This window comes from Rhamphochromis longiceps, linkage group LG18 (genome assembly GCF_057381845.1).
Source record: "Rhamphochromis longiceps isolate RC_006_pf linkage group LG18, R_longiceps_female_GT1.1, whole genome shotgun sequence".
NCBI classification, from domain to species: Eukaryota; Metazoa; Chordata; class Actinopteri; order Cichliformes; family Cichlidae; genus Rhamphochromis; species Rhamphochromis longiceps.
In genome coordinates, this window is record NC_140574.1 from 4,328,669 (window position 1) to 4,351,327 (window position 22,659).

Here is a 22,659-nt window from a genome sequence, read left to right on the forward strand (position 1 = left end):
TTGAATTGGAAGCGAGACCTGCTTTGATTTATGGTTTGGGAAATGTGACACTAACTAAAAGACAGAAGGTCAAACTGGAGAAAGCAGAGCTCAAGGTGCTCAGATTTTCATTGAGAGTTGCCAAGATGGACAAGATTCATACATCTGATGGACAGTTCAGCTCAAGCATTTTGGAGGCAAGGTTAGAGAGGCAACATTGAGATGGTTTGGGCACGTGCAGAGGAGGGCTAGGGCAGAGGGAAAGGAAAGTTAATGACTAGAACTTTAAAGGAGGAGGAAAAGAGGAAGAGAACAGAGGACGTTCACAGATGTGGTGAAGGAGGACATGCAGTGGATTGGTGTAACACAAGATGAATCAGATGTAAGCAGATGATCTGCTGTGAAAATCCCTAATGAAACGATACGCACAGCATATAATAGCTGTGTGTATTGTTTTTATGCCAGGAATTACTTTTGAGAAGCGAGAAGATGGTTTTAATGGTTTATTTTGTTTTGCAACAGATGTGCGAAGTTTGACAAAACAGTAAAATTCCTCGTTTCAGATGGAGGATGAACTGTGGGGCTGCACCAAGGTGCAGTATACAGTATATCAGGTTCATTCCGACCGTGACTCATGCAAAGCTCCTGCAGTGTAACAACTTTCCTGTAACCAAAATACCATTATAAAATTTGATCTATGGTAAAAACACTTTTCCCATCTTGTTGAAAAAAATATTAAATCCACATTTGCACAAAAGGTTTGCTTCTAATCATTTCAGTTGGTTACTTCGATGCATCCCTCTCATTAGACTGCACATTAAACCAATAGAGTAAATATATTTCATATCAAGCAGGTCAAACCCTATGTTACTGAGTTCACATCAAATTCAATACAATTAATTGTTGACATGATCACCAAAATTGATAAAATTTTCATGCAGTTTGAACTGTGAACCTGCTGCTAAACAAGAACTATAACACAGACGAGGACATGTTTATTCAAATAGTACAAATAAGAAAAAAAAATCTGCTTCTACATTTATATAAAAAATATCAGTAACCAAGAAAAATGTGTGAAATAAGGCAGAATTTATGTTTCCTTTATATTTTAGATATTACTACTCAGAAAAATATATAAGGATTACTTTTAAAACTTTACTTGAACTGCATAAAACTCATAACCATTCAACACACACTGAAGGTTAATTTTCATTAATATGAATAGCTCGTCAAGTCCATAATGACGTATTTCTGTCCTATGTGTGGCACTTTCTTGCTAAACTCTGAACAACTGAATTAAAAGTTTTCCATAAAAAGCATGAAGTTCATCTATCCTTGATTTTCTATAAGAAAGGTATTTCTTAAAACACAACCTACATCTACAACTTATGTTTGTCATGTCTACAGCCTAAAACAAAACAACAAAAATAAATTCAGACAAATATAAAATCAGGGTTTCCGCTACATCAGGGGTGTCAAACTTATGCCCCACAAGATAATTATTGATTATCCGAAAAACAGCAAGTGTAGTGATACAGGACAGGTAGACACTGCTGCCATTCATCATAAGAATAGGACAGCAAATTGAATACATGATCGGTACAGTTCGTTAATGTTATGGAAATAAAATGCATATGAGATCAGCTTTTTAAGTGAGTGGGACACTTAACTAGTGTGACTTTTCATGTGATTTTTCAGGTTTGTGGCATAACTGAATCTTTTGTCACAGATGCTACAAGAGTGTGGCCTTTCACCTGTATGCCTTCTCATATGATTTTTTAAGTGTATCATCTGAATAAAACTTTTCTCACACACACTACAGGAATATGGCTTTTCACCTGTGTGAAGTCTTGTGTGAGTTTTGAATCCTGTTAAGTCACTAAAAGTCTTCCCACAGGTGCTACAGGAATATGGTCTTTCACCTGTATGGATTCTCATGTGTCTTTTCATCCCTGATAAGTCACCAAATCCTTTCCCACAGGTGCTACAAGAATATGGCTTCTCACCTGTGTGAGTTCTCATATGTCTTGTCAAGTGATTCACCTGAGTGAATCCTCTTCCACAGACACTACAGAAACGTAAGTTCTCTCCTGTGTGAACTTTGAGATGACTTTTGAATTTCAACTCATCACTGAAACTTTTTCCACAGGCACCACAAGTATGTGGTTTCTCACCTATGTGGACTCTCACATGTTTTCTGATTGCTGATGAATCACTGAAGTTTTTGCCACAAGTTCCACAAGTATGTGGCCTCTCACCCGTGTGAATTCTCATGTGTGTTTCCAGTCCTGATCGCTGAGTGAATCTTTTGCCACAGGTGCTGCAAGAATATGGTTTTTCACCTGAGTGGATTCTCATATGATTTTTGAATCCTGAAAAGCTACTAAATCTTTTCCCACACTCACTACAAGAATACGGCTTCTCACCTGTATGTTTTCTCATGTGTGTTTTCAAGTTTACCCTCCGGCTGAATACATTCCCACAGTAGGTACAGGGGAAAGGTTTCTCACCGGTGTGCGTTCTTAAATGGCCTTCCAATATTGATTTTTTTCTGAATCTTCTCCCACAGGTGCTACAGGAAAAAGGCTTCTCACCTGTGTGGATTGTCATGTGACTGTCCAATCCTGACTTCAGTGAGAATCTTTTCCCACAGGTGCTACATGGATACGCCTTCTCACCTGTGTGACTTTTCATGTGACTTTCCAGTCCCGCCTTTATAACAAATCTTTTTCCACAGACGCTACAAGGAAATGGCCTGTCACCTGCATGATGTTTAACATGAATTTTGAAAGGTGATAAGAAAGTAAACTTTTTCCCACAGGTGTTACAAGTATATGGCTTCTCACCTGTATGGAGTCTCATGTGAATTTTCAAGTTTACCATCTGAGTGAACCTTTTTCCACAACTGCTACAAGTATAAGGTTTCTCACCCGTGTGAACTCGAGCGTGTTTTGCTAAGTGGCAGTCAAACCGAAATCTTTTTCCACAAGTGTCACATTTTATAGGCTTTTTGTTTGTATCAGTTTTACCCTGACTCTCTGATTCGAGAGAGGTGTCTACTGTGTTACTCTGACTTCTATTTGTCTGTTGTGATGTGTTCTTCAGCTCAAAATGTATAATCAATCCTGAGAGCACATGCTTGCTTTCTTCCTGTTTTTGGCTTTCAGTTTCAGAAGACTTGCAAGAAAGGAGCAGGTCAGTGTTTGCTCCTGGAGTGACCGTAAAAGTATCAACCTCCTGCTTCACTGCAAGCTGCTCTCCCTCCTGACTGATGCATAGCTCCTCCTTTTCATCTTTAATCTGTGGGGGCTCTGAGTCCTGGTCCAGACTGGAGCTCCTCTCCTGGTTACAGACCTGCTGGTCTATGAGTACTTCTTCCTCCTTACAGTCATGTTGTAGTGGGAGGTCTGCATAGACAAAAATGATAGAAAACACACACATATTTGAGAAAATATCATGTAATTTGCCATCGGAAGTTCAGTTATCCAGGTGGAAAAAGTTCTAAAGAGTAAAATCTATTTATTACATCCTCACGAAAGCCCTTAGCTGTAATCCTCCACTCTGCAGTAATATAGTTTTTTAAATCAGTATATACCTATGTATTTCTCGGACACATTTTAGATTTTTCCTCTTCTACTTATTACTTTTTATATTACTTAGGGGTGAATTTAATGCTTTAATTGCAATTAATTAATTTGAAAAAAAGAAACGCGTTAAAAATTAAAGCATTTAATCGCACTTTGCGTTCCAAGAAAATCGCAAGTTTTGTCCATGTCATGATTTCCTGGTATACGATTACACTGATGCAAACAGCTACAAAAATGGAAGACTCAGAAGAAAGCATGCTGCTAGGACTGATCGCAGGCAAACTTAATTTCCAAAAGACTACTAAGTAAAGCCTTGATAAAAGTCTGGTTTTGTGCAAACTGTGCACAAAGGAGTTTGCATACCACCAAATCACTTCAAGCTTACAGTACCATCTAAATGCAAAACATGTTGCAGCGAGCACAGAAACTGTGGGAGCTGTTAGCTCCAACAAAAGGTGCCAGCAGCCCAAACTTGATGAAATGACTGGCTTCAGGACCGACATTAGTAAGTCAACATTGGACAACATTTAGCATCAGTTGATCCAACTTTCCACCTGAAAGACTATTCAGGTAAATTCAACAGCTTTATGACACTGAAAAAGCAAGCAAAATTAGATGCATTACACACAGTCCTGCTAATACGATGGAACTACACCAGGAGCAAACACGACTGGGGCAACAAAAAGAGCCACTCATACAGGATATTTCCACACAGTGGAATTCAAAGCGGGATATGGTTTCTTGTCTACTAAAGAATCAAGAGGCTGTTTTTGCTGCTTTAGACAAACAATCAAATCAGACAAACTCCATCTGAGCCAGTAAAACTCCAAAAGCTGACTGTCCTCAAGCCATGCAAGTAAATAAAACTATTTTCAATTTATTGTTGTTGTTTCTTCAAAAAGCTCTATAGTTGACAATTAGTGTGTAGATTAATATTTACTTTCTTGAACTGTCTACTACAGGTTTGTGACTGAACTTCTTAGAGGTGAGACATGTCTCATGTCCAGTGGTTTTACCTGCTTTCTGCCATCTGCCTCACACCATGGAGGTCTCCGATGATGAATCAAACTACATGGTGAAATTTAAGATCCTTCACAAAGGACATACCCCAATGTGTAGCAACACTCAACCATCAGTGGCTCAAGATAGCTACTGTACTTGACCCACCCTTTAAAGATTTAAAGTGTCTTAAAATGTAAAGATGCCACTACAAAGGAGCCAGCAAAGACAAAGAGCCTCCTCCTCTCTTCATTGTCTTCGGACTCTGATTCAGATGAGGAAGCCCTGAGTACCAGGGCCCTGAGTTTGTACAGAGCAGAATACACCATCAATGAAAAAGACTGACCGCTGCACTGGTGGTCGAGTCGAACAGGGACCTACACATACAGCTGTATGTCCTTGCCATGTGAGAGTCCCATGTGAGAGTGTTCCCCACTTGCAGGTCACATAGTAACAAAAAAGAGAGCTCACTTGAGCTCTGAAAATGTGAACAGGGTAGTTTGTCTAAGTAACTGGCTGAAAGAGACAGACAGCAACTAAGCATAGAGGTATTGTGACTCCAATAGGTTTGTTGATTTTTGCACTAAAATGTTCAATGATCACACTGTTTTAGCCTAATGTACAAAATAATTTTGGCTACGGTTACTCAGAGTCTAAAGGTGAAGCTGGTTAAATAACCTTTAATGTTTCTGCTTTATTTTTTTATTAAGAAGAAAAACTGCACTTTATGTTGAAGTTTGTATTACTATTTAAAGACGATACGATTTTGAAAATGTATTTAAAGTACTTAAAATAAGGCTTTATTTTTAAGTCTGTTTAAGTTCTTGTTTCTCTGTTTTGAATTGAAATTCAGTTTAAATACTTTTTTCTCTCAGAAATTAAGAGTTTGCATTTACAGCATTCATCTCCATGTCCATAATTTGATTCTGTCACCCACTAAAACCCTTTTAAATTCAAAAAACCAAAAAAAACCACAACATTTGAGCTTAGGGGAAAATTTTCTTGTGCGAGCAAATGCGATTAATCAAGATTATTTAATTACAAAGCCTCTAATTAACTAGATTAATCTTTTTAATCGAGTCCCACCCCTAATATTTATTCATTTATTTAGAATAAATTGTACAAAGTTGCTATACGTTTTAATGCATCAAGCAGGAGTAGCACTTCTTTTTTGATATTTTTCCACAGTACAATGTGGAAATTTTTACAGCCTTTTTTAAAAAAAATTAATGTGTGGGCAATAATAAGTCCCAATTTTTAATTTTTAAGGGATGGAAACAACATAAACTAATTATTTGAACTCCACTTTCTGCTTTTATTTGGATAGAAACCTCAACTTTTTCAGGGGACCACTGTTGGCGTTCCTAAGCAACAGTGTCCTGGGTCTACCCCAGGTACTCCTCCCAAGTAGGATATGTCCAAAACTCACTGCCTAGAGGGTGTCGTGGAGGCATCCTTTAAACTGTATAATGTTAAACAGGCTGCCTGGAATTATTTTGTTGTTTTAGCTGTGGAGGTGTCATAAAATCTGCTGCGAGTATGTGGTTTGTCCCTTTTTTAGGACTACTACTTCCTTCAACATCTGGTAGTTGTTTTTCTTTACTGTTTGCTATAACTGTGTGATAACAGAGAATAATAACAGGAAAACACAAAACAGGAACATGAAACTTTACAGATTTTTACTGAATAAGGTACTCAGAATGTACATGAAAAAAAAAGATTTGCAATTTGCAATTTGAACTATAAAACAGACAACAAATATGTGAACTTTCGTTTGTTTGTTTCTAGGGGTCTCTAATTTTTTTTCTAAGCAAGTCCAGACATTTTTGGCCTCTGGTGGAACTCCAAAAAGCAGTTCCTTTCGAGCTGCAGGCAAAGGCCTACATTGCACTGCTGGCATTTCCAAGGAGTGCTCCTCTTTCAGACAGTGCACTGCTTCCTTCCCAAGGTTGCCCTGTGCCTCTTTCCCATATCTCTAGTGCTCGTAGGGACAGGAAAGTGTCCTTGACTTGGGAACTCAGGCTTGCCATCCAAGCAAACACCTACGAGGTGTGCAGCAAGCTCCTCCTGGAAGGCCTGCCGTGTCTTGTGTTTCTGTTGCTTGCTGATGCACAACTCTTTGTGAAGAATGAAACTGTTGGTAACTGCAATGTCCAGTAGATGCTGGAAAACTATCATGTTCAATCTTTTGGTTTTGCAAAGGACTGAATTTGTTCCTAGCATCTGGTCTGATGTGTCCACTCCTCCCATGTATTTATTGTATTCGGTCACAGCTGTCGGTCTGGGGACAGAAACGCTCTCAAAATGTCCATCTTCATTTTTCTGCCAGTGTAACACTGTGTCCCCACTGTACACAGGGTGGACGGTGGTACAGATGGCGACTTCTCGACTGTCCACCCACTTTACAAATAAAAGGTCACCATCCCTGATCCACCGAATGGAGCCTCTTGGTGATCTTTTATGGAGAGCATTTTCCTGAGAGGATGGAACACCCAGTCTGCCCTCCCTGTATGTACCACAAGCCCCAAATCCCTGCTTTTTCAAGTGTTGGAAGAAGCCTGGGCTGGTGTAGAAGTTATCACAGTAGACAATATAACCTGATCCCATCTGCATCTGGTACACTAGCTGCACAGGGGCTCAGAGGAAAGCACTCCAAGGGATCATTAACACCGCCCAAAAGATCACTGGCTGCCCTCTCCCCACACTGGAAGTTCTACACAACGCCCACTGTTTTAAAAAGGCCCAAAACATCATAAAAGACACCTCACATCCTGGCCACTCCCTGTTCGAACTGTTGCCCTCAGGCAGACGGTACAGGGCAATCAGAGCAAGGACTAATAGACTCAAACACAGCTGTTATCCAACTGCAATAACACATCTGAATACTACAAAAAAATGTCCATCACGCCACTCTTGTGTTAATCTATGCACGGTCTGAAGCATGTGTGTGGGAATGTATGTGAATGTTTTACTGTTATATCTTATTAGTATTTTAAGTATTCTATCTATTTTATTTATTGAATTTTATTGTTTTATTTATATTTTGATATTGCTAGGGATGATGCAATGATCGGGGACCATTCTTAATTTCGTTGTTCTCATGACAATGACAATAAAGTTTCTGATTCTGATTCTTTGTCCACTAGTGATGTAACCACATCAAAAGAGAGTCCTTTCTCTGATGTAGGGCTGCCACAAATGATTATTTTGATAGTCGACTAGTCACCGATTATTTATGCGATTAGTCGACTAATCAGATCATCATCCACTGGACGTAAAACTACAGCTTATTGCACCAGCAGCATCTGCTCTTATATAACTATCATTAGCTTATAGCTTTAAGCTTTTAAGGTGCTAACTAAAAATAAAGACAAGATGATAGTTTATTCAATTTTAATGAAATTTGCAGATTGTTTCGGTGAAGTTTAATAAACTCCTTGCTATCTAAAATATAACAGGACACCGGAGTAAATTCTCCAGCATCTCACACTTCTGATAATCAGCTGTCTGCTTTACGTTTATACAGCTGTGTAAAAACTATAACTTTAATCTCAGCCAAACCGATTTTCTCAGGAACAAATAAAATACTAAAAAAAAAAAAAAAAAAAAAAAAAAAAAAAAAAGCCAAACAACAACATTTTTAATTTATCTAAGTGACTCATATATATTTAACCTGAGTCGCGAAAGACGGCGGTGGGTTTGAAAACAATTTGCCGGGAGTCCGGTGTTCTCACGGCGCTAGTGACCTAGCCCCCGGCTAGCTATCGAGCTAGTGGGTAACAGACGTCTCCGAAAACGTCGTGCGCTTTTGAAAATATGTGGTGTCCTGATAAACTGAGCAGATATTTGAGGTTTACACAGCTACATTCTCGCCTGAAAATATGTTAAACGTTTATTTTGTGACCCAGAAAGAATAATAAGAGTAATATTAAAACTAACTAGCTACCGCCATTGTTGGAAACTAAGCTGGGCCGCGCTATGAATTCTGGGACACAGCTGCTTCTTCTTCTTCGGGGTTTAACGGCAGCTGGCATCCTTGTATATGCAGTGCTGCCATCTTCTGTTTCAGTCCGTTATTACACTCTTAAATCCTGCTACTTCTGCGTCTTTTGCGATCTTACAAAGCTTCAAACGACACGTCGACTATTAAATCAGTCGTCGACGATTTTGATAGTCGACGTAATTGTGACTAGTCGACAAATCGTGGCAGCCCTACTCTGATGACAACTTTGATTTCCCTGTGTATAGCTTGAAGTCTATGATGTAGCCATTTACATAAGCAAGAACAAAATTTTTTAGCCCCCACTTGGTGGGCTTGGCAACCATCCTCTCTTCAACTGAAATGTGCTGCTTTGGGTGGTAGTTACTCATGCAACGACTTCTCAACATCTCAAGGAGAGGTCTGACCTGGTGAAATGTGTCATAGTCCTCTGTGCCCTTTTTCTTGCCATAGGCCACATCTTCTTCTGGATCACTGATATGAAGGTTAGAATTGATGGCCATAAATCGGTCTTTGGACATAACAGTGGCAGGAAAAGGAACATGAAAAATTGTGTTACTCCTCCAAATGTCTACCATTTTTGGAAAATTGCAGACTTCCATGTAAAGTAACAAGCCCAGGTACTTTTGTAGTTCTTCTGATGTAATTTCCTTCCATGCAAACGTTTTGCCCTTTTCCTTTTTTTTTGCCGCATTCTTGTTTGTGTTTTCACACAAGCATTTTAGTACTTCGTCATCAAAAAATTTGGAGAAGATATCACCTGGGGATTGTGCAGCATTGAGAGGAGGTTGAATACCAGGGGTTCTCTTTGGTCTGAATCTTGGTGGTTGAGGGACAGCATCATCTGGGTCTGCCTCTGTTCTCCAAGCCACTGGACGATGTGGCGACCGGCTGCGAGAGGCATCACCACCAGCTCCACGGCTTTTCTGATGTACATGGCACCGGCCTCGACTTTGGCCACAAATGGCACGGATCCCTGCTGAAGTCCTCAACATGAATGAATGAAATCCACCCCACCCCAGCAAAAAAAAAGAAAAGGAAAGAAAAAAGTTTCTGTTATACTTGCTGACCCTCTTTTCTGTCAACCAACCTTCGTTTTCACAGGGTTGCGTTCACCCTGTGCCTGGGATAATGAACCTAATTTCAATAGAAAGCGCAGAGCCTCTGCTTTCAGAAACTGTTGCCATTTTTTCAATTATGTGAACAGCTCAAAAGTTACGGTAGGTTGAAAAAAACCTGTCACCAGCGACAGGTTAGGGCTTAAAGGGTTTTAAAAGCCTGAGGACTTTAAAGTTGCTCCTTTCAATACAGAGGTGGAAAGGCACTTCTGACCAAACTCCTAATTTCTCTAACATAGAGCCCATATACCCTTCAGAAGATGCTCATTTACATTTCCCATCACCTCCTCGCAACAGATATAACATGCACAGCAAAAGCAGTACGGGTTCCCCTTCAAGTCTCCCGCTCCACTCTGCCTCACTTTCTGAACATTTGAGATATCCAACTTCTTCCACTTGCAGGCGCAACTCATCCCCGACGCAAAATGGACATTCACCCCTTTCTGGCTGAGAACCATGACCTCATTTTGAAGGTGCTAGTTATCTTTCCAAACACTTCACACTTGGCTACAAATGCAAGTTGGATGATAAAACCAAAAATAGTCACATCAACTGTGAAGAGCAGAGAGGAGATTCTGAGGCTACCAAGGCAGAAATCCTATGCCACTTTGCAATGCTAGAAATTCTGTCACTAAAAATTATGAAGATAACTGGTGACAAAGGGAAACCCTGTCAGTTCAACTCCCACCAGGAGTAAACATGAAACCAAGCTGTCACCACAGTTGCACCAAGTCCAACTCCTCTCAGTTCCCAAGATGGTTTTAGAAGGACTAGCAACATCACCTCATCTTAGATGGTTTTCAGATTTTCTGAGAAAAATGCCCAGACATCAGATCGATAAAAATAAGCCATTGAAATTATTCAAATTAAATAACCAAAGTACTGTACTCAGACTGGATAAAATGCTGTAGTAAAATCTAAACTTTACTCCAGGGGTGGGGGAACTCAAGGGCCAGTGTCCTGCAGGTTTTAGATGTGTCCTTGATCCAACACAGCTGATTTAAATGGCTAAATTGCATCCTCAACATGTCTTGAGGTTTTCCAGAGGCCTGTGAATGCACTAATCATTTGATTCAGGTGTGTTGACCCAGATTGACATCTAAAACCTGCAGGATACTGGTGTTCTGACAAACCATCCTACTTTGGCAAAACATCCTACCATCAGTAGTTTATGCACATTTCTGCTGTCACAGAGTAATTCCAGCACAAATTTAAGTAGGTATGACTGTTTGCCACTTAACTTTGCCCATCAGAGTATGCTTGTAGCTCATATTCATAAAGCCAGCATGGTTTGTCACTTAATTTTACCAGTCAGAGTATGTTTCTAGCTAATATTCAAAAAGGTAGGACGGTTCGCCACTTAATTTCGTGTTGTGCGCATGCGCAGAAACAACGGGTAGGATGGTTTGTCAGGTACAGAACACTGGCCCTTGAGGCCTGGAGTTCCCCCACTCCTGCTCTACTCATTGCAGTTTTCCCTTAAAATTTTCCTGTGCCTGTAAACAAATAAGAAACTTTGAGCTCTGATTAAGGTCAAAGTTATTAAGATTCATATTCCTGTGTCATCTCATTAAGAACTTTTTAGTTGTACATACCCAAGTTTTCTTTTGGTTTCCAGATTTTATCCAGAAGACTGAGCCGTTCTTTACCAGTCCAAACGATGATACCATCAACCTCCTCCTTCACTACAAGCTGCTCTCCCTCCTCACTGATGCAGAGTTCCTCCTGTTCATCTTTAATCTGTGTAGGCTCTGGGTTCTCCTTCTCCAGACTGGAGTTCCTCTCCTGGTTACAAACTTGCAGGTCTGGGTCCTCCTTTAACATCATGTTGTTATCAGAGGTTTCCTGCTGATCTGGGTCCTCCTTAATCATCACGTTGTTGGAGGTCTTCTGTTGATCTGAGTCCCTCTTGCTGGTCATGTTGTTGTGGGAGGTCTTTGGGAACAAATGTACACAAGAAAAAGGTTAGTAATGTGATGACATAGTACAATGCAGTAAAACCATTGGATTACCTCTAACAGAATTAGATTTTAAATGTGGGAATACTACACATATGTAATTAGAGTCAATTTTGCATCAAATGTTCTCTGCAGTTTTATAAGAGACCATTTTTAAAAGATAGCGATGAGGTCATAGCTGTAGTGATTTACTGAAACATGGAAAAATACAGAAATAGTGTATACATGGAAAAAATGAGCCTGTCTTACTCTAATAGCTTAAAAATCAATATTTGTGATAAACACCTTTATTCTGAACTCTGTTAGTCAAGCGTTCGCATCATTTCATAGTCTTCAGGAATAGTTCTTCTTGAAGGACACTTCAAGCTTTTCTTTGGATGTTGTCTGTCTTGTTGTGTTGTTCATTGTCAAGAAGTCCCTACACTGCTTCACTAATGCTGAAAAATAAAGCTCTGCTAAGACACTTCTTAGATGTTCTTTTCGTTTTCCTGATCTACTCGGTAAACACTGATAAGAACTTGAGCCAAACTTTTTTTTTTTTTACATTTGGATTCATTACTCGCTTGATGACTCCCTCACTAACAAGTCTCATCATAGGCGATGCTTGCAGATGACAAGAAAGCTCGGCTCACCATTCCCACTACCAGTGTTACTAAAAAAAATGAGCTCATATATGCCACTGCCACAGAAATAATAGAAACACTTTGGTATGAGATCAAGAACGCATGCAGAGAAAGTCCCCTGTGGAGAAGAAGGTTGGAAGCCAAAAATCAGGGAAGCCCAGAGGGGGTTAGTCAGCTAACAGAAGTACTGAACGACAGGTCCTGGATGAATAAGATATACAACAAGGTGCAAATAACTAAGGTTCTAGAAACAAAAGCTCACACCTCTCGGCACTAGGCTGAAGAGACAAGCAGAGGCCAAGAGAATAAATTGCCTCTTCTCCAAACATCAGTCCAAGGTGTACTCTCAGCTACAAGGGAACAATAATAAGAGGGCACCCAGAGATAAAACTGAACAATACTGGAAGAACATCTGGGAGAAAGAGATGTTGTATACCACGAGCGTTAAGTGACTTGTGGACCTGACAGCAGACCACGGCAACCTCCCAGAAAAAGAGGCAGTCAACATTATGGACCTGAGGTGATCCACACCTACTATCTGAAGATGCTAACAGCACAAATAAATGTGCTCATAACAGCAGGTACTCACCCAGACTAACTAACACAGGGCAGAGAACGCCACCATTGAGCTACCAGCTGATTACCTGTGTCTACACAGCATGGAAGCTCATCCCAGGTATCATACCAACCTAGCTAAATAGTAGGGGTGCAACGATACACAAAATTCACGGTTCGGTTCGGTTCGATACTTTGGTGTCACGGTTCGATATTTTTTCGATACAAAAAAAAATGTTCATGCCTTTTTAATTTGTCATTTATTAAAATTATAAATATATATTTTAACACAAAAGTACAGTTTTTAAATTTAACCCTAACCCTTGTGCGTGTTGTTTTTTAGCTCGTCATATTGCAGCCACAGAAATTATTTTGTCCATGAAACCATAAAGCTGCACTTTCTTTTTGCCTTATAGTCTGATTTGTCATAACTTCTCCGTTTTGTGGTAAGCTTTTCTTTGGCTGTCACTTCTTCACCCTGACCTGTCTTATTTGGCTCAGCAGAACTAAAATATATATCTGTCTGTGAAGGTTCTCAGTCATCCAGGTCATCGTAGTGAAATATATATCCTGCCGCACTCACATAAGCTCAGCGATTCTCTGCGCGATCAACCTCTCACATGTTTAAGCTGCGGGAGATTTCACTTGTCATGTTTGCATAGTAAGCTAACAATTAATAAGACGATGTCAGAGGAATTGGTGCACAAATTATCATCACTCACAGATCAGTGCTGTCGCTCTCTATACACAGTTCGCGCGATTGCAAAGTGAAAGCAAAAAAACAAGCGCAAATTCAAACGCGATTTCAATATGTCACATATTGACAGTGGCTCACCCAATGACATAATTACCCAGCTACATTTCTGAAAGAATGCAAAAGCATTGACATATATTTTTCCTTCCTACAATAGCCCGACAGGCAGGGGAGAGATAGCCCCGGGACGTCGGGCTAGCGATTTTGCAAGCCCTGTATCTGATTGAGGAATCACTCATCTTTGGAAAAGAGAGTTTATTACAGAGAAATGTCTCTTTCCAAAATAAAAGCTATACTATCCGCTTCTTCTGGGCTATATTCTCAGCAGCATATTAAACATATCAGGTCTCCATAAGGAGAATCCTGTGCTAACAGCTGTCTAAATGACTCGGCTAAAGTTTGTAGCATGCATGCTTGTTGTTTTTGTCTTTGCACTAGGATGATGTTGGTGTAAATGTGCAGTCATATTCGTTGTGTTCCCACTAGTGCTTTCAGGTTAATCTCGTTGAAATAACCTTAACGCCACAACACGGCAAATCTCCGTTAACGAGCTACCCTATACAGAGGGGCTAGACGGCCAACACGTTAACGAGCTAACTGCGCTAACACACTAGCTCCCACCCATGTAATTGAGCATTGCATGGCACATCCAACATACTGTTTTACTTTAGTTCATGACTCGCTTACCTTCAGGGTCATACGTCACATGAAAACCAAAATAATTCCAAACGCCAGATCTGAATGAGGGTGGGGAGGTCCACTTCTGTCTCGCTAGCTTGCCCTGCGCTCTTCCTTCTGACCATGCTGTCTGTGTTGAGTGCTCAGTGAATCTGCGTTCGACTACTCCGCCTAGGCTGCACTCTCGAGCCTAGGCGGAGTAGTCAAATGCAGATTCACTGAGCGCTCAACACAGACAGCATCGTCAGAAGGAAAGTTGATAAAATAAATTACAAATTTTGTATTGTTCTTTTTTTTTCTCCCCTTTGGTTTTCTTTCTTTCTCTCCCCCTCTTTCTTTCATTCTTTCCCCCTGTCCTATCCCACAGTCATGTCTGTCCCGTTTGCAACTGAAAATAAAATAAATTCATAATTATAATAAAGGTCAATCAAATGGACCAATATGATGATCCACTTAAAATAAATCCTCTTGGCATCTTTCTTGGCCTCAAGACAACAATTCTGATGGCTATAGATCCAAACGGGACACAAAAAAAAAAAAAAAAAAATTGAAAAAAATTGTATTGTTCGATACATATGCGTACCGAACCGAAAGCACTGTATCGAACGGTTCAATATCGATACGAATATCGTTGCACCCCTACTAAATAGGTACATGAGTCAACACATAAGTGCATCTCTAAAAGGAGTAAGGCAATACTTTATCGATACAGGGACACTAAATATTGATACGTTATTATTATATAAATTATCTTATATATTATCATTATTATTTTTGCAAATACAAAGTGAACCTTTTAATACTGGGATACCGTATTTTCACGACCATAAGACGCACTGTACTAAAAGGCGCAGTCTCAGTTATGTGTGCCATTACTGTATTTAACACACACATAAGGCGCACTGGATCATAGGGCGCATACAAGTACCGTATGCGTATTTAAAAATAAAGCGGGAGCAAACCTGAGTTTGGTACTCACATTTTTATTATCAGTAATCGTCATCATCAACAACACACAAGCATACAAGTGTGCGTATTTAAAAATAAAGCAGGAGCAAAACAAAGTTTGGTACTCACATTTTTATCATCAAACCCATCGAAGTCCTCATCCTCTGTGTCTGAATTGAACAGCTGCGCTAAATCTCCATCAAACATGCCAGGTTCACTTTCTTCACTGTCAGAGTCACTTTCCGTGCCGTGCGGCTCCTCGGAAATGATGCCGGCTTTTGCGAAAGCTCGAACAACAGTGCCAGCAGACATGTTAGCCCAAGCATCTACAATCCATTGGCAAATTGTGGCGTAACTTGCCCGGCACTGCCTTCCACTCTTGGTGAAACTGTGGTCTCCATCGGTCATCCATCGCTCCCAGGCCGCTCGCAGCCTTACTTTGAACGGGCGGTTCGCACCGATGTCCAGCGGTTGGAGTTCCTTTGTCAGGCCTCCCGGAATGACAGCAAGCTCACAGTTCATTTGTTTCACTAGTTTTTTCACATCGGCTGTGAGATGGGCACGCATAGAGTCACAGATCAACAGCGATGGTGATGCGTGGAAAAAACCACCTGGTCTCCTTACATACACCTCCCTCAGCCACTCTTTCATCATTTCCTCATCCATCCAGCCCTTTTCATTTGCCTTAATGATGATTCCTGCTGGAAACTTCTCTTTAGGCAAAGTCTTTCTCTTAAAAATCACCATAGGCGGCAGTTTCTGTCCATTAGCATGGCAGCCAAGCACAACAGTAAAAGAAGACTTTTCATACCCCGTTGTGCGTATCGCTACCGTGCTGGTCCCCTTCTTCTCCACAGTGTGACTCACCGGGATGTCGAAAGTGAGCGGGACCTCGTCCATGTTTGTGATGTGGCTGGGCTGGATGTTTTTGTCGCCGATGTGTTTGCTGCAGTAGGAGCGGAAGATGGCCAGCTTTTCCTTATAATCCGCTGGAAGTTGCTGCGCTACCGTAGTCCCGGTCCTGATGGAAAAATGGCACCGTTTCATAAAACGAAAGCACCAAGACGGACTTCCTTGGAAATGTTCAATGTTCATCTCTTCAGCTAGTGAAACTGCTTTTAGCCGAATGGTGACCGTCGAAACGCTTCTCCCACTCGTTCTTTGCTCGATGATCCACCGCTCGAGTCTTTCCTCCAACTTGGGCCACCTCGCCTTATGTCCGCGGAAACTCAGCTGCGTTTTCTTGACCTGCCGGAGCTTGTTTTCTTGCTTCCTCCATTTGCGAACCATCGATTCGTTAATCTTAAATTCTCTCGCCGCTGCTCGATTTCCATGTTCCTCCGCGTAGCTGATGGCCTTCAGTTTAAACTGTGCTTCGTAAGCGTGTCTCTTTGCCATTTTCAGGGTTGTTAAAACAACGATGTCCTGCATAACGCACATACCTGTTCTTTTACACAGGTATGTGCGATAAAGTCAACGCACACACTTCACCCTTTAGCGTTCTCATGGTGTTCTCTACTACGTCCTCATTACAACACACAGGGCGCACTGCGCTATAGGGCGCGCCGTACTTTTTGAAGAAAATCTAAGACTTTTAAGTGCGCCTTATGGTCGTGAAAATACGGTAATAAAATCAGTTGCTTTTCAGTCTGTTGTTGCTGTTCTAGTGAGTACAGCAGCTCAGGAAGTTGGCAAAACAAAAATGAAAGCATCAGAAACAAATCACGTGTGTGTTTGTCTGTGAATGAGAGAGAGAGAGAGAGACTGTGACAGGCAGACAGATTTGAGACACTGTGGCTTTTGCTGCATATTTAAGACACTGGAGCTCAGGCATAAGTCACTGCCGTGTGTTTTCATGGATAAAGCCAAATTCAGGTTCTAAAATGAAGTAGAAATAAATGAAGTGTAAAGTTGAGGATAGCAGAAAGATTAGCATTATCTTGCAATGTGTGGACATCGCAGATTCATATGCAACTATGACGACTCATATCACAGGGAACTGGTGACTGCTGTCTCACAACTGAACTAAATCTGCAGTTCGAAAAAAGTAATATATCACAGTTTATCTTATTAGAATACTCAGCATATCACAAAATGTTACAAATTGTCTTAGACATCGTATATACTTGTATGTTTGTACAAGTTTCAGTTCATCACTGCAGCTATGACCCCAACTTTCCCTGTAAAAAGAAAAAAAATTGGCATCTCATTTTAGCTGTACAGGTTTAGAAAAACTCATCATTATATATGATATCTCATAGCCTATGTATTATATCCCTATATTTAAATTAAAATTACATGAATTCTGCTCAAGGTTACAGTTTTACTATATTCCTTTTTGAGGTTAACTGTATGGTTTTAGAAAAAAATAAAAGCAAGGTCCACTCAAATCACATAATGTGTGAATATTACCATGTCTGAACTGCAGTTACATTAGTTTTCACAATAACAAACACAACTGCAGTGAGTATCGATTCAGGTTAACCCAGACTCCGTTCATGGTTATCATCTCCCTATATTACAGTACACTTTTCTGTTGTCACTTTATTATACAAAACAATACACCAAACAAAGTCTTCTCAAATAAAGTCATTTCAATTCAATTTATATAGGAATTTAAATGATAAAAAAATAGTTGCCTCACAGCGCTTTATATTGTGAGGTAAAGACCCTACAACAGGGGTCTCAAATTCCAGCCCTCGGGGACCGGGGTCCTGAAACTTTTCCATTTGTCCCTATTGCAACTTACCTGAATGCAATTAGTAGGTCATTCGTAAGACTATAGAACTTGACTGTATGCTGATGTGGCAATTCAGCCATTTGATTTGTGTTACAGGAGCTCATGAGTGAATGAACATGGTGCAATAAAAATACTTTTAGTACATTTTTCCAAACACTTACATTTAAAAAATGTAAGTGTTTGGCGATCGTGGCTCAACTCCCAACTCAAGAGTTGGGAGTTTGCCTTGTAATTGGAAGGTTGCCGGTTTGAGCCCCAGCTTGGACAGTCTCGGTCGTTGTGTCCTTGGGCAAAACACTTCACCCGTTGCCTACTGGTGGTGGTCAGAGGGCCCGGTGGCGCCAGTGTCCGGCAGCCTCGCCTCTGTCAGTGCGCCCCAGGGTGGCTGTGGCTACCATCACCAGTGTGTGAATGTGTGTGTGAATATGTAAAGCGCTTTGGGGTCCTTAGGGACTAGTAAAGCGCTAGATACAGGCCATTTACCATTTACATTTACTTAAGCGGTTAGGGGTTGCCACTTCAGCATGCAGTCAAGTTCTATACTCTTGCTAATGCCCTTATAATTTTATTCAGGTCTGCTGCAACAGGCAGGGACACATGGCAAAGTTTTAGGACACCGGCCCTCAAGGACTGGAGTTTGAGACCCCTGCCCCACAATAATACAGAGAAAAACCCCAAAAATCAGATGAAAAAAGTAATGTGGAAATTACTTCTCCATATTCACAATGCTTTTAATTTTAACTGCAAACAGAAAGAGCTGGATGAACATTTTACAACTAATAAGGTTCTTAAGGATTTCCTGTATTTACAGGTCTCAACCTGAATAGGAATCCAATCCAATCATCAATTCAAACTGCAACTACAGTTCATAGATGGTAACATTATAAACAAGGCAACATAATTTACATAGATTTTGACTCATTTTTCCTTAAATAATACAGTTACGAGATACACTACTACAAGCCTTAAATAGTTTAATAACGTATCATGAATGTATTAATGTATTATAACGTATAATGTAAAAAAAAACTCCTATACGGGACAGCGGAGCAAAACGATAGTTCTGCAAATAAAGTAAAATAAAGACAGTTTCAAAGTTGCAGAATGAACGCGTGTTCCTTTGTGCTAGTCACTCGGCACCCGTACCACAATGTCGGGAATAGAGGAGCAGCACAACTGAAGGTGCGGCTTGCTTGACCGCGACTTCTCGAATAAGGGTTCCGGGCAAAATTACCGCTTTAAAAAAACAGAGAAGCGCTTGTTTTACTTCTATAAAAACGATTCGATGCTGCTCCTTGATTTTAGTCTGTTAGCCTGAAACAACAAATCTGACTAGGATCCAGCGTGAGTCGGATTCTTGTGTTAGTTCATTGAGACCGCTACACTTTCACGTACCTATTATTTGTAACTTTATCTCGAGTTTCCGGTTAGTCTCTACCAGTCTGTGCTCACGGTCGATGTCGTCCTCATACTGGGAGATCGTTTCTGAAGATCTGAGAAGATTTCGTCTTCGGCAGCAGCTAATCTCTCCTCGACAAACTCTTACCGATGCCGAAGACTGAATTGTTGAGCAGTAAAGAGGCAAGTCATTTCCGTTCTCCTTCTTTTTCTTCTTCTATTGTACTTCCGGTAGAATACACGCATCAACGTCGCATTGCTGCTCTCTTCAGGTCAGTTTGAAGCTAGTCCTAAACTAAATTAAATAGCTGACTAACTAATGGTATGTCCATACATTAAAAAAAAAGAAAAGAAATGTCAATATCTGTAATATCACGCTGTCAGATAGTTCATAGGAGTCATGACGTGTAACGATGGTGTTGGATTCAGGGACCATGGGAGAGAAGAGATTATCAAATATCCTAAAACAGTTCAGTGCTACAATCCATTTCAGCCTCCATAAAAAGACAACAACTAGAAGATGTCACAGTATCACCCATGATGTTTGATTAGCATCTGACCGCTGTGCTGTGCAGAGATGCCAGAACAATGATGGAAGGAAAATAAAATAAAAGTAAAACACAGATTTAAATTGATGAAAATAGGAAAAACCTCAGTCTATTTCAGTTTAACAAACTCAGCAAAGACATCAAAATTGATTGAGTTATCATAATATAGACTAATCCAGCATAGAGCGGCTGAGTGAATGTGGTCTGGACTCTGTGGAGGAGAGTCATGGTTTCAGAGACGCTGTAGAAGGACAAAATACCTGCTCTGTGATCCAGGTACACTCCTACTCTGGAGGAACGAGGACCTGAGACAGGAGTTTGGATGTTGTTGTCCCAAAAAGTGTCACTGATTTCATCTTGTAATCGGAAGGTTGCTGGTTCGAGCCCCGGCTCCAACAGTCTCGGTCGTTTATGTGCTGTGTTTGGATCCAGTGTGATTTCACATGAATATTTTAAGAATTCAGCTCTGGTCTTTGCTTCTGGTGGATCTGACAGTAAAACATCCACTTCACTGACTGTCAGTAAGACGCAGTGTTGGGGAGTAATGGAATACCACATCATAATGAGGCTGAAGGTGTTTCTCACAGTAAGATGCCAAAGATACTAAAGAGGACTTGAAGGCTTTCATTTTTCTTCCAGTGCAGACATCACAGGCCACATCTTCAGGTCCAGCATAGCAGTGATCAGCAGGAGCAGCTTGGAGTCCAGTCTTCTTCAGCTCCTCCACTAAATCTGCTAACATGGTGCTTTTCTCCAGGACAGGCCTCGCTGTGAAAGTCTGTCTGCACTGAGGGCAGCTGTATATTTTCTTCTCCTCCTCTCCATCCCAGAATCTTTTAGTTCAGTTCATGCAGTAGCTGTGTTGACAGGGAATAGTAACCGGATCCTTCAGTAGATCCAAACAGATCTTGGTCCAGCTGAACTCCTTTCTGCGCCATTTCTCCTCTCAGTGTCAGTGACTGTGTGAGTTTGTTTTCCTTATAACTGAAACTAGTCTGAGCTCTGATTGAAACAACATGTGAATGGGGCCTGTCAGCCCTTACACATAACCACATTTTGGTTGCACCTATCTTCAAACTGGAGATTTAAAAGGGAGGAAACGAAGAAATGTATAAACAGAGGAGGTGCTGATTTAGACAGCAGCTTCACTGTAAGAAGTAAAGCAGTATGAGAGAGAGTGGCCATGTTGAACCATTTCTAGGACCTTTTTAAAAAAAAATTTAAACCCTTTATAAAAGTTTTGTGCTACATTTATAAACTACCAGACCCCCGTCATCAACGAGTGCCCAGTGGAGAGAGTGGACAGCTTCAAATACCTCGGAGTTCACATCACGCAGGACCTGTCATGGTCCTGTCACATCAACACCGTGGTGAAAAAGGCCCGACAGCGTCTCTACCACCTCAGACGCTTGAGAGACTTCCAACTGCCCTCCAAGGTGCTCAGGAACTTTTACTCGTGCACCATAGAGAGCATCCTGGCGGGAAACATCTTAACCTGGTTCGGGAACAGCACCATGCAGGACAGACGAGCTCTACAGAGGGTTGTGCGGTCAGCTGAGCGCACCATCCGCTCCGAGCTCCCTGACCTGCACTCAATCTACAGCAGGCGGTGCTGGACTAAGGCCAGGAAGATGGTGAAGGACCTCAGCCATCCCAACAACAGACTGTTCTCTCTGTTGAGGTCAGGAAAGCGATTCCGCTCCCTGAAGACCAACACAGAGAGACTGAGGAGGAGCTTCTTCCCGCAGGCGATACGGTCTCTCAATCACACCACCACACAGTACTGACCCACACATATGGTTCTTACACACACACTGGACTTTCTGGACTTTGGTTTTGCACAACACTGGTCACTATATTCTTCATTTCTGGTTAATACTTGTACAGCTGCTGTTATTGTGTATATATTTATTTATATTTAGATTTCTTCATACATTCTTATATAGTTCTATATTGTGTATTTTGTTGTACAGTTATTTTATTTTCAACTTTAATTTATATATTTATCTTTATCTTATTCTTCCCAGTTAAATTTACCCTTCATTCTCATTTGTGTTGTACAGTTATTTCATTTTTAACCTTAATTTATATTTTATTCCTTCCTAGTTAAATTTACCCTTTTTAATTTTTCATATTTATTTCCTTTCTTATTCATAGCCTTTTCCTTTTTTGTTTTCTTTAGGTCACGAGCAGTTGTCCAAGCATTTCACTACATATCGTACTGTGTATGACTGTGTACGTGACAAATAAAAATTTGAATTTGATTTGAATTTAAACTTGAAATGCCTTCGACCCCAGTTTCTAATAGACCCTTGTTAAAGGTGACTATTAAAGCTGAAATTGAACAGAAATGATATGAAATGAAATCTCTGAGGATTTTTTGAATAAAAATAGCATATTTAGAATGTAACTTCAAGTAAAAAGTGTATTTTAATCTTTGTCCATGTAAGTTGAAAACACATAAAATCCCAGCTCATTTGACTGCTTTGATTGGAACAGATCATGTTTCAGATTTTTACTGACAAGTCAAATCACTTTTTTTATGTACCACATTTAAAAACAGGAATATCTCCAATGTGTTGTATTTCATGTAGACTGAGGACCCCAGATGTAGAGTCTGGGATTACATGAAAATCTTTTTATTGAAGGTGACCCAAATCCATGAACAAACAGAGAAACACGAGAGAAACATTGGAATTAGGAAAACTGCAGGAAACATAATGGCCACGACGCACAGGAAACAGTCTGAGGGGAACAGGATGGTGTGACAAAGG

General features: G+C 40.5%; 1 protein-coding gene across 3 annotated transcripts; it reads right to left on the reverse strand.

The window, feature by feature from the left end:
* Window positions 1-467: 467 nt before the first annotated feature.
* LOC146647488 (uncharacterized) lies at window positions 468-19,552 on the reverse strand. Of its 3 annotated transcripts, none has more exons than XM_085389512.1 (4): window positions 19,335-19,534; window positions 15,329-16,937; window positions 11,279-11,618; window positions 468-3,386 (listed from the first exon to the last, which is right to left on the reverse strand). In XM_085389512.1, exons 2-4 carry the CDS (start codon window positions 16,637-16,639, stop codon window positions 1,645-1,647), a joined length of 3,393 nt encoding a protein of 1,130 aa, XP_085245638.1. In that variant the 5' UTR covers window positions 16,640-16,937; window positions 19,335-19,534; the 3' UTR covers window positions 468-1,644. The 3 variants fall into 3 exon arrangements, with proteins under 3 accessions (XP_085245638.1, XP_085245640.1, XP_085245639.1); XM_085389513.1 differs by lacking the exon at window positions 468-3,386 and adding an exon at window positions 3,396-9,544 and having other exon boundaries at window positions 19,335-19,552; XM_085389514.1 differs by lacking the exon at window positions 15,329-16,937.
* Window positions 19,553-22,659: the final 3,107 nt, after the last annotated feature.

What these genes read in the sequence shown, in the direction of transcription:
- LOC146647488 (XM_085389512.1), bottom strand. Translation starts at nt 16,639, where the DNA reads ATGTGCGTTATGCAGGACATCGTTGTTTTAACAACCCTGAAAATGGCA. An exon ending in ATGGGTTTGATGATAAAAAT is followed by an intron (nt 11,619 to 15,328) that starts GTGAGTACCAAA and finishes TTGTTCCCAAAG; the next exon opens with ACCTCCCACAACAACATGAC. An exon ending in GAAACCAAAAGAAAACTTGG is followed by an intron (nt 3,387 to 11,278) that starts GTATGTACAACT and finishes TTGTCTATGCAG; the next exon opens with ACCTCCCACTACAACATGAC.